The sequence below is a fragment of the Canis lupus genome, chromosome 6 (assembly GCF_003254725.2).
Source record: "Canis lupus dingo isolate Sandy chromosome 6, ASM325472v2, whole genome shotgun sequence".
Taxonomy (NCBI): domain Eukaryota; kingdom Metazoa; phylum Chordata; class Mammalia; order Carnivora; family Canidae; genus Canis; species Canis lupus.
The window spans coordinates 30,947,907-30,959,996 of record NC_064248.1 but is presented as its reverse complement, the minus strand read 5'-3'; the positions used below and the strand labels follow the sequence as shown (position 1 = coordinate 30,959,996).

Sequence of the window (12,090 nt, the reverse complement as noted above, 5' to 3'; positions counted from 1 at the left end):
CAGCTCAAGGGGTTCACTCGGACAGTCACTGTCAAGACGATGTAAGGCATCAGAGGGTACTGATCTGAAACGTGCCACCCGGTGAATGAAACACTACCCTAACTTTAAGTTGGTCTGGTACTTTCATTCTGAGGGTTTTGAAGAACATGTGCCTCTAACACTGAACATGCTTCCTTTGGGTTACTTTTAGAAAAATTCTACAAAGTAGGGTATCTTTTTAGCTGGTATCCATTGCTTGAGTCAAAAGAACTTATCAATAGCAATTATAATAGCAGAAGACCTTGGGTTTGAGAGCAAAGCCCAGGAATCAAATTTAAGTGAAATTCTCTCCCACTCACTCCCAAAGTAATTCATCGGAAAAATAAGGACAGGTAGGTCATGCCCATGACTATCTCTTGAGTCCACTGTCTATTTCCTTTTTCCAAGTAACTTACACAATCCCAGTCAACCTGAAAACTGTCACAGAACCACACATACAAAAGGGGAAGGAAAACAAAAGAGGACCATTTAAAAATTGTGTTATTACGATGAGCATTGAAAGGGCTCCAAGTTTCAATCTGAATCACTACTACTTTCTAATGATTTGAAATGCCTAATTAAAAAAAAAAGTGGCTTAAAAATTACGTATGTACATCAAACTGTAAAGGCATTTGTTTCTTTGTGGGGAGAGGACGGATGTTCATCCACTTCTTACGTTCGATGGACATCACTCTCATCGCACGCCGATCTCTGGTCCACCTAAGAAACATGGAGTTCAGAAAAAACAAAGACACACTGGCACAAGGCATAATATAAAGGGACAGGTACAACGTTCGTACCTGAAGGACCAGAGATTTTTTTCTCAACCCTCCTAAAAGAAATGCCTTAGGATCCTGTCATTTCATTTCCTGTTGATAATTGTTAACAGACATTCCCTACAAATCCTGAGCTAAGAACTGATCAAATTCAGGAAAGGCACTATCCCATTTCGTTGAATTCGTATCAATGAAATAGTAAAACTCTCTTCTCTTTCACTTTGCAGTTACTCCTATGTTTTCTACTTTGCTGGGCTCTCTTCAATCTTCCATTCTTATATGTATGATTTTATACCCATGTAGAGAGAATTATGAAACAGGCATTGTTTACACACACACACACACACACACACACACACGTAACACTCACACGCTACTTACGAGTGCCTTGCTTTTGCACTACAATATTTTCTGTTTTTGTCTGGTTCAATGACTTGACCATTTCTCAGACATTGAGCACACACAAATTTTATCTTCATATTAAGAGATCCAGGCATTATTTGATTGCCAAGTACCTTAAACAATTAAAACATAGGTTTTACTTTTAATAGAACACCAGTTTTCTAAGAACAAAATGCTGAATTGCCATGTATTTCTTTTCATGATAGCATACACTTTCTGATACCATCTGTTTTGATGAGTTGATTATATATACTATTATATATATTATTATATATTATATATACTATTATATATACTATTAGATAACTAAATCCTCAATTCTCCACCCAATGCAAGGGAATATGATAGGAGCAGATGACAGACACCAAACCTCAATTTATGAAAGCCAGCTTTGGAGGATGATAACCAGAATTTTATGGGGTGGAGGCGAGGAGGTGATGAATAAAGCAGTTCTGCCAGGTGGGAAGCAGAGCCACGGTCTAACTCCCTTATCCCCAGGACCCTCACAGCCCAAGAACCAAACTGTTCTGTCAATTAAATTGAATAAGAGAATTGTACCCTACTTGGCAGGTATTATGGGATGCCTACTTTTTTTTTTATGATGATCAACTAAAATTTGGGATTTTTTTCACATTAAGAATAAGTCTTATGAACAGCAAAAAAAAAGTAAATGGGACTATAAGTATAAACTGCAGCTAGGGCACCTGGTGGCTCATTCTATTAAGTGTCTGCCTTTGGCTCAGGTCATGGCTCCAGATCCTGGGATCCAGCCCCAAGGCTTCTGGTTCCCTGCTCAGGGGGGAGTCTTGCTTCTTCCTCCCCTTCTGTACTCCCCTCCCCCAGTTTGTGCTCTCTCTCAAATGAGTAAATAATATTTAAAAGAAAAAAAGTATAAACCGTATCTGCCAACAACTGGCATCTACTACACTGTCCCAGAAAGGATACCAAATGCAGAAAGCATACAAGAGAAAATACCTGAGCTCCAGGTACGTTCGCTTCCAAATTTTGCCAATATCGCTTCGATTCTTGAGCAATAGCATCATGTGAGATACCTGGCAAATGTACAAGCCTTCCTTTAGTTCTCCCTCTGTGCATGAACGGTCCCCAACCTGACCACAGACTGGATTCCCTCATCATCCCCCCATGCAGCATAATCTGCCACCAAGGATTGAATGCACGTCACTCTTTTTCACAACAGAGTATGTACAAATATAGCTCTTGGGGCCATCGGAAGAATCTCTCTTCCTCACAAAAGCATATTACATGCTTGAATTGGTACCAGCAAGTCACTGCATGAGGCGGTACTCAAGCCACTCTAAAAATGAAAAGTGACAGTTTAAAGCTAAGGACAAAATCAATAGCTATGTTGCCATAGCACAATGATGGAGAAAAGCCTCTGATACTGCTTTGCCAAACCCTGACTGTTTCCCACCGAAGTTTTTTATTTTAATTCCAGTGTAGTTAACATACACTGTCCTATCAGTTTCAGGGGTACAATATAGTGAGTGATTCAACACTCCACTCGGCACCTGATGCTCATCATAACAAGCAAGCTCTTCATTCCCATCACCTATTTCATCCATCCCCCCATCCACCTCCCCGCTGGTGACCATCAGTGTGTTCTCTACACTGAGGAGTCTGTTTCTTGGTTTGTGAGGAGACATTTCTTTATCATGCACAAGCCTACCTGTTTCATTTTGCAATATCCAGACTTTAAGTTCTACAAGACTGTGTGCATAAAAGCACTCATCTTCCCTTAAACAGCCATATCGAACCTCATGTCGACATAAATCCAGCTGACACTGACCACGAAGAGAACGTATTTTGGAATATTTTACTGTTGTCTCTCGCAAAATGTGGACAAGGCACCTGAGACAAAAACGGAGTGGCATATTATTGTTCCGCGTTAGCTTTTTCAAAGAAAAACAAATAAAAATATATACATACATCATGTCAAGTTCTAGGCTGAAAATATATCTTAAATCTATCGGAAAAAAATAAATCACTTTATGCAATTGTTGGATTGCATGGGTGGGGGAGATAATTACATATTAAGCCATAAAATACTTAAATCCATGTCATAAGAAGATACAAATTAGTAATGCTTTTCTATATTAAACATCGATTTAAGAATTCACTTAAAAATTCCCACCAAAATACACTAATAGACATTTTTAAATACTCATCAACTTTCAGCAACAACAGAACACAGAGGTAAAATGCCTGGGGAGATACTACTCTGGTTTTATTTGGAGCTAAAAACAGAATCTATTGTGTCACTATAAAAATTAGAAACTACCAACATACTTATTGTCTTCAAACTCATGCTTTGTAACCGGGTGAGAACAAGAAGTAGAATTATCTTTATTTCTTTTACTTATCATTCTAGGCTTATGATCAAAACATTTCTGGAACAGACAGAGAAGAAAAATTACAACAACATAATAAAAAATAGAACTTTTGTACCATACTTATACACATACGTATACATGCCATACTTCTACCGATTAATATTTAAAATGAGCTTTTTGTATTCTCTTGGATACTAGTACTGGCTACCACTGAGTGAGTGAACACTCCCCATATGGCCTGACTGGTGCTTAGTATTTTCTACTTCTGGGCTTGCAAGTTAGAAACTCTCACCGATTTGACAGTAGAAAAGAAGGTTCGGAGATAGTACCTCACAAAGGAATATAAACTCTCCAAGGTGCTCTTGGAGAAGTTTGAATACGGTGAGGTTGATCTTTCCATTGCCACCAAAGAAAGCCTCTCTGCTGAAAGCCCCTTTCCGCTCCAGCGTCCATATGTCTATCTCTTCTTGGCAATAAGCGAACGTGCAGTGGCCTGAGTATCTACATTCCTCCTCAGCAGCAACATCTAGAAAGACAGACAATTAAAAAATGGTTAAAATGTGGCTGTTGTTTTTTTTTCAAAGCCAGTGAATATTTAATATGTTTAGGGCACCGTCTGAATGTCTGTAACAACTCACGGAGAGCGTCAAGCAAGGATACGCATCTTATTGCACAGGGATGGTACTAACTCTAAAACATCAGCACCACGGCCTGAATTATTTCTATTTCTGGTGGGGAAAAGGCTTTGATTCTCTCATGTACTCCACCTAAGTTTAAAAAATCATTGAAGGTCATTCAAAGCACATTCAGGTGAAGTGACAAAAATGAACCCACGAGGTTCTCTCAAGAGCAATTTAAGAGACGCCTGGCTGGCTCAGTCAGTTAAGCACCTGCCTTCAGCTCAGGTCATGATCTCAGGGTCATGGGATCAAGCCCCATGTTGGGTTATACACTCAGCGCAGAGTCTATCTACTCAAGATTCTCTCCTTCTCTCTTTCTCTGACTCTCCCCTCATTCATGCTTGCTCGCTCGCTCTTGCTCTCTCTCTCTAAAATAAATATTAAAAAAAAAAAAAAAGAAGTTAAAAACGAAGGTAAAAATAACAGAAAAAATACAAATGTCTCAACTCAAGGAACTATTAACTCTACCCACACACTTTTAGTAACAGCAATACAGGCACCATTAGAATAAATGTAGCAAATCATTTATTATTTGTGTCATGTATACCAATTAAGTAATTACAGTACATACCTTTACATATATAATAAGGTCCCTCATAATTTGTTTTTGTTGGTCTTGGACGTATTTTTTTCCATGATTTATCGTCAACATTCTTTATTCTACCAATTAAAATATCCTTCTTACATTTATGATCAATATTAGCATGGTAAGTAAAATCCATTAACTTAGGGCCTGGAAAAGATGTAAAAAAGGATTGCTTGTAGGTACAAGAAGCAATGTTTTATTTTACAGGCACATTTACAAGCAGATAGGAGCAGATAGATACTGATTATTAAATTCCCATAAAAATCCTATTTTTATAATTCCCAAATGTAAATAAGCTACTGAAATAATTTGTGCCTCTTATATGCTACTTGTCAGAGAATACAAAGTCTTATTCGACACTAGTGGCCCCAAAACATAACCTTATTTAACTGTGAGGATAAGAATTCTGATGGCTTCTGAAGGTAAAAAATACCGTTAAATATACAACTAAGAAAGAAAATGAATTTAGGTCTGGTTTAGGATAAACTGTTTCTATCACCTGACTGAGGGTAAAGGTATGAAACAAACCAACCAGAAAATACTTTAATTTTATAAACAGTACATCAAACACTGATCTTAGAACACTTTTTTTCTAGTAGTTGCTTTATTTGAAAATGATCACATTCTCGGGGCGCCCTGGTGGCTCAGTCAGTTAAGCGTCTGCCTTTTCAGCTCAGGTCATGATCTCAGGGTCCTTGGATGGACCCCCACACTGGGCTCCCTGCTCAGGGGGGAGTCTGCTTCTCCCTCTACCTCCCTACTCATTCTCTCTCTCTCTCTCTCTCAGATGAATAAATTTTTTTTTCAGATGAATAAATTTTTTTTGAAAAAGAAAGAATGGGGCAGCCCGGGTGGCTCAGTGGTTTAGCGCCACCTTCGGCCCAGGGTGTAATCCTGGAGACCCAGGATGGAGTCCCAGGTCGGGCTCCCTGCATGGGGCCTGCTTCTCCCTCTGCCTGTGTCTCTGCCTCTCATGAATAGATAAATAAAATCTTTAAAAAAAAAAAAGAACATTTTTTAAACGTGTATGTGTGGTGCAAAGAATTTCATAAAAACGTCAATTAGATTTCAAAGTCAGGTAGAGGGCAGCCCGGGTGGCTCAGCGGTTTAGCACCACCTTCGGCCCAGGGCCTGATCCTGGAGACCCGGGATCAAGTCCCACATCGGGCTCCCTGCATGGAGCCTGCTTCTCCCTCTGCCTGTGTCTCTGCCTCTCTCTCTCTGTCTCTCATAAATAAATAAAAATTAAAAAATAAAAAAATAAAAAAAACAACAACAAAGCCAGGTAGATATTCTATTCTATGTAATTCTATAAATGAAATCATATCAAGTAAGAGTGGACTTATCCTATTAGACTCCCAAGGGGCCCAAATCAATAATCGCTGCTTGATAAGAAAGAAGTCAAATGGGGATGAAGAACCACAGTAGCTGGTGTTATCTATGCATGTTTACAAATTCCTAAGAACTCTCAGATTAGGGGCTGGAGCTTATTAATACTATCATTGGTTGGTCCTGACCTGATTTTACAAAACAGATCTGACAAGCTTGTCTCAGTTCATGGGTTCCTTCGAGGGGATGTCTTGGGGTCACTGATGAAGGTGGTTTAGTAACTGCACTTCCAAAAAAGTTTCCAAAGTCATTTCTGGGGTGGCTTGAAATTCCCAGGAAACTCTCAGAAGCAAATAAGTTGCCTGGTCCATTCATCTGCAAGAAGAATAAGAAAAACAAAAAACAAAAAACGGAAAAAAAAAAACAGCCAACAAATATTGCACTATCACTAAAGAAGGAAACAAATCTGTGAAAAATAGGACATTCTTCATCTGCTGAAATGGCTACTAGTCTGTCCTTGCTGTGCATCTCTGTTTAAAACCAGTCTCTTTCTGTTTTCCTCTCTTGGGGTGTCTAAGCCCCCCCCCCCAACTCTCTTTGATCCTCCGCGAGTTGTTAAAAGTAACAGGTAATTGTCCTGCCTTGACAGCGCGGGCTTTTTATCTGCCCTGATCTCCTCTTCCCTGTTTCGTTTCCGCTGCACTAGAGCCTCTTCCTTGGTCTGGGACAGCCCCAGTGTCCAACACGGAGCATCTCCTACTGGATGTCCCGGGAGAGTCTTATTTCACCACGATTTCCCCCAGCACACACAACGTTTAAGGGACACCGGCACGTCCATTCAAATAAGTCAGTTACTTAAAGCAAAAAGGCCTACGTTCAAGTTCAAGTTTAAGCGACGACGAATTTACAAAAGAGGAAGTGACACTTACAAGTAAAAGGGAAGAATTACTGCCGCTAAGCGCTGTTCCCTCTCTAGAAGTTGAGGTGGACAGATCTAAAATAATAAAAACACTTCAACAGACCTTCTCATTCTAATCACGTAATAAGAACATCAGGGCTCAGGGGCTGACTACGGCTTCCCCGCGTTACTCCCCGCCCCGGTCCAAGGAGCTTTCCTGCACACTACTGACCCCCAGAGAGGGCAGTGGACTTTCTCCTTAACTCTGGAAACCAAGGGCTTACATAACCCTTCAGCCGACTTAAATAGAGAGCTGGTTTTGGAGACATAAGCTAATAAAGCAGGGCCTCTGGGACAGGACCTAAAGTTAAAAAAGACTAAGACAATAATTCATACTCCAAGTGGGAACTGAGCCTCTCCTTTGCAAACCCTGAAGCGGGAACTCATAACAACATTAAGAAAATGAGGAAGGCGCAATGCACCTTCTTATTTGTCAGTCTACCACTCAGTTATTCGCTCTCTGCCCTCCCGTTCCCCACAAATCTCAGGTTTTTCGGGTATCCATCTCTTTACATCAATCTCATTTTGATTTTTCTGCCTTTAACCATGTAACAATGCCTTGGAACAGTATGATGATGGTTATCGTTCTTGTTGAAGGTAGATGTTAAGCCTGGAGCTACAGAGACAGGAGTCAGACCAAAAACTCAGCAATCCCTTATAAAACTCAGGGAACCAGGCACAGGGCCCTGACCTCCAGGGATGGAGCCTAATCCAAACCTAGTTCTATAGGTCTAATTCTGAACAATTCTGACCAGAAATTAGTCTTGACTAAGTGTCTGCCTCGTTCAGAATTTGAAAAGATAGCCTGTCTTTAAGACTCTCTCAGATGGGGTACACCTTTCCTGGAAAAAACATTCCAAGTCATTTTGCCTCCGCTCTCCCAGAACAATAGACACCCAGCTTAACAAACACTCTTGTTAAAAAAAAAAAAAAAAAGGTGCCACATACATTGCTACGTAACCCTATGCTTCCCAATCTCCAGAATGGCACCATTTAGCCCAGGCAAATTAAAACTGGAGACGGACTTTTTATATTTTCAGCTACCCTGAAAATAATCCAAGTACCAACTAGCCAGAGTCAGTTAAATAACGACCAAACACAGACAGTCTTTTTTAAAAAATTAACTGCGATTATTTACATAAATGGCTTGATTCTTACCTCGCTTGGAATCACTCATTGAAAATGAATTTAAAGAAGAGCAGAAATCTTCTAAGGATGTAGTCAAAGGTGGATACAGCTCTGAGAAGGAGGGTGGAGGAGCATACCTCGCACCAATGGGCAGGGTGCCTAACAGAGATGCGGAGAAGGGTATGCTAGGGGGGACGCTGGCTGCCGGGAGGGCTCCTCTGACTAACGCTGATGGCTAGAAAAGAAAAAAGGTTCTATTAAAATCCAGGAGACAGTTACCAGTAGGCCGAACTGCTTCAAACATCAGCATATAGACACGAATTCTTACACTGGGTAATTATATAACGAAGGTGAAATCAAAACCAAGGGGCTTCTGGGAGGCTTAGTCGGTTGAGCATCTGTCTTGGCTCAGGTCATGATCCCAGGATCCTGGGATCGAGTCTCACATCAGGTTCTCTACTCAGCAGGGGGCCTGCTTCTCCCTCTCCCTCTGCCCCTCCCTCCACTCATGTTCTCTCTCTCAAATAAAAATCTTAAAAAAAAAAAAAAAAGCAAGACTTAGAATAATCAAGGCTAAAGAGTTCATTTCTTTGCAAGCCCACTTTTTCAAAAAGGATGCAGGGATGATGTCCAGTACTGTATCAAGCCAAATGTTACATTCATGTTTTCATTTCCTTCTGATACCTTCCACTCATCCTTCCATGAGACTCATAAGATCCAGAGGAATAGAGTGGGGGCTGGGGGAGAAGGAGGGTACTCAAGACAAGGGGATAAAAGAAGCCAGAAACCCTGGACCGTCCTTCTGGGATGTGAATTTATAATCTCACAGGGACAAATGGAATGCAGCCTCTCTCCATCCTCATCAGTGTGACAATTGACTGAGCCTCCATGTGTCTTGTTAAGTACTGATGAAAGTTACATACCATCTATTTTTTTTTTAATTTTTATTTATTTACGATAGTCACACAGAGAGAGAGAGAGAGAGAGAGGCAGAGACACAGGCAGAGGGAGAAACAGGCTCCATCCATGCACCGGGAGCCCGACGTGGGATTCGATCCCGGGTCTCCAGGATCGCACCCTGGGCCAAAGGCAGGCGCGAAACTGCTGCGCCACCCAGGGATCCCCACATACCATCTATTTAATTTTTATACTTTGCAGGACACATCCTACTGTGTGGCCACGGTACAGACCAGGAAATTGGAGGTGAGGAAAGTTGCTAAAGCCCAGATATGTGGTGAAAACCAAACCCCAGGGTGCCTGCCTTTAACACTGTACTTCCTCTCAGTCGATTCCACATGGACATCATCTATTTCAGCCACACTGGAAACTGGCCCTGAATTCCTTTCCTCTTCCTCTTCCTCCTCCTCCTCCTCCTCCTCCTCCTCTTCCTGCTATTGCTGCTGCTATTGCTGCTGCTCCTGCTGCTATTTCAATATAACTTATGGCAGGGGTCAGTAAACTTTTTCTGCAAAGGGCTAGTTCTTAAACATTTTAGGCTTTGCCAACCACAACCTCTGTTTCAACTATTAGACTGTGTTGCTGCAGTGTAAATGCAGCCACAGACAACACGTAAGTGAATAGCAGTGGCTGTGTTCCAATAAAACATTACTGATGACCCTGAAATATGAATTTCATCTCATTTTCATGTGTCACTAGATACCATTCTTTTATTTTTTCTTCCAGCCACTTGAAAATATAAGACCCCCCCATTCCTATTCTGCAGGCCATACAAAAACAAGAGCCGTCCAGATCTAGCCTGACCTTGGCTTTACACTTACCTTGAGGTGTTATCCTTTAAGCCCTTAATCCAAAAGACCCATTTTACTTTAAATATCAAATGCCTAATCTTTTTCAGAATTTTATTTATTTTTTAAGGATCTTATTTATTTATTTGAGAGAGTGTGTGTGTGTGTGTATGTGCATGTGCACGCGCGCACACATTGTGAGCCCACAAGTGGGGGTAGGAGGTGAAGAGGCAGGGGGAGAAGCAGACTCCCTGCTGAGCAGGGAGCCTGATGTGGGCTCAATCCCAGGACCCAGAAATTATGCCCTGAGCCCAAGGCAGACACTTAACCGACTGAGCCACCCAGGCTCACCCTTTTTCAGAGTTTTAAATGTACCCTTTCCATACTATGTAATTCCCAAAGGTGTTGAGGAAAACCAGTTCATTACTTGATTAGCAATCCTATTTTACTTAAAAAATAACCACATGAGCCTGCTACCACCAGAAAAGGTCAAAGTGATTTTCAAATTAAGAGACGCAAAGTTCAGCCGACAGGTATTGCTGAAAATACAGTTACGTGGCAATTTTTTAAAAATTAAGCTTGGTAATTTATTTAAAAAAATTGAACACCAATAAAAAATTAATTTATTTAAAAAAAAATTAAGCTTGGGGTGCCTGGGTGGCTCGGTTAGTTAAGCATCCAACTCCTGGTTTCCGCTCAGGTCCTGATCTCAGGGTCACGAGATCGAACCCCACATAGGCACTGAGCCTGGAGCCTGCTTAACATTCTCTCTCCCTCTCCTTCTGCCCTTCTTCCCCATACCCCCACTTACACTCTCTAAAAAATAATAATAAAAAAAACATAAATAAAAATTAAGCCTGGCTTCAGAAGAGAGGAGTAATGCTGAAATTTACCATAACGGTTTCATTGGCTTCAGGGGCCGAATCAAGAAGGTCATCTATTTCATCCCCAAGGACCATATCTCCATCATCCACAAAAGCTTCTGGCATAGCAAAGGGAGTCTTTCCTCCGTTTGCCAACACTGTTGATGGCAGAGGGCTCTCTTCCACTTGCAGTGGCAAAATAGAAGTTAAGGGCATGATAGGAACTGAGGCCAGCTCACTTCCAACTTGGTGAGAGAAACTGGATGCAGGTACAGAGACAGCGGGAACTGCTTCCTGCCTCGGAGTTAATAAATCTGTAACATGGATTGAAACGTACTCATTCGTTTTCAGTGTACTCACATTAAGACTAGTGTCAAGAGCCAATAACAGAGAAAATGAAGAGCTAGGTGAAAATACGAAAGCAATCGTAAAAATCAATAGGGAGACAACAGTATAAAAGCGATTCAAATAAAAGGGTAAAAATAATTCTAAAAGTCATTTGTTTTACCCAGGAAAAGACATAGTCACTTGTGAAAACGTATCCGTCTTTCTCAAAATGCCTGGGCCCCTTCTGGGCAGAGCTATGAGATGCTGGGAGGGCCACAGGAGGTGTTCAATGACCGCTTACTGACATCCAGTATTATCGACCACTGGCCGGCACATCCAGAAGCACCAGGTAGTTTTCGAAATTATTCTTGCTTTAATACTAATAACCACACAGCAACCGTATTTGACAACACTACAATACATACAACATCTAAAGCTGGCACTTTCTAGATTAAGATGACATGTGGAAACATACCTGGCTCGATATCTTCTACAGAACAGTTCAAAGCCTAGAAATTAAACCAAATAACGGGTCATAGTATTTTCAGGATTCTCCACTACAAGCAATCTGTAAATCTTACTCGAAGACAGCATTGTAAGTTCTCCCAGCAATTTGACTTCCTTCCAGTTAAGATCCAAGAAACAGATGGAATATATAAATGTCGGTGACACGTGGTTAAGCAGGGCTGGTCTATCGGCACCACCGCCTGTTTCTTGTGCACAGTATTTCTCAAAGGATGTTCAGGAGCATATACCAGTTCCAGAAGGACTAGTCTAGCCACCACTCACTCCCCACTCACAATGGCATCCTAACAGCTCCAACACTTACCTTTTTAAAACACAACTCGTTAATTGTGTTTTAACCCAAAGACATCCGAAATTTGCATGTGTCCCTGAGCCATTTTTTCTAATAAAACCTAACATCTA

At 41.1% G+C, this 12,090-nt stretch overlaps 1 protein-coding gene across 2 annotated transcripts in view; it reads right to left on the bottom strand.

The window, feature by feature from the left end:
* Nucleotides 1-12,090, bottom strand: part of ZC3H7A (zinc finger CCCH-type containing 7A) — a 38,651-nt gene that overhangs the window by 8,268 nt on the left and 18,293 nt on the right. For both annotated transcript variants that reach the window (XM_035718143.2, XM_049111387.1), the window contains 12 exons: nt 11,639-11,672; nt 10,867-11,150; nt 8,259-8,463; nt 7,072-7,136; nt 6,331-6,517; nt 4,799-4,960; nt 3,877-4,073; nt 3,504-3,604; nt 2,884-3,065; nt 2,172-2,248; nt 1,176-1,309; nt 633-738 (listed from right to left, as the gene is read on the bottom strand). In XM_035718143.2, coding sequence (XP_035574036.1) covers nt 633-738; nt 1,176-1,309; nt 2,172-2,248; nt 2,884-3,065; nt 3,504-3,604; nt 3,877-4,073; nt 4,799-4,960; nt 6,331-6,517; nt 7,072-7,136; nt 8,259-8,463; nt 10,867-11,150; nt 11,639-11,672 — 1,734 coding nt within the window. The remainder of the gene's footprint in view (nt 1-632; nt 739-1,175; nt 1,310-2,171; nt 2,249-2,883; nt 3,066-3,503; nt 3,605-3,876; nt 4,074-4,798; nt 4,961-6,330; nt 6,518-7,071; nt 7,137-8,258; nt 8,464-10,866; nt 11,151-11,638; nt 11,673-12,090) is intronic.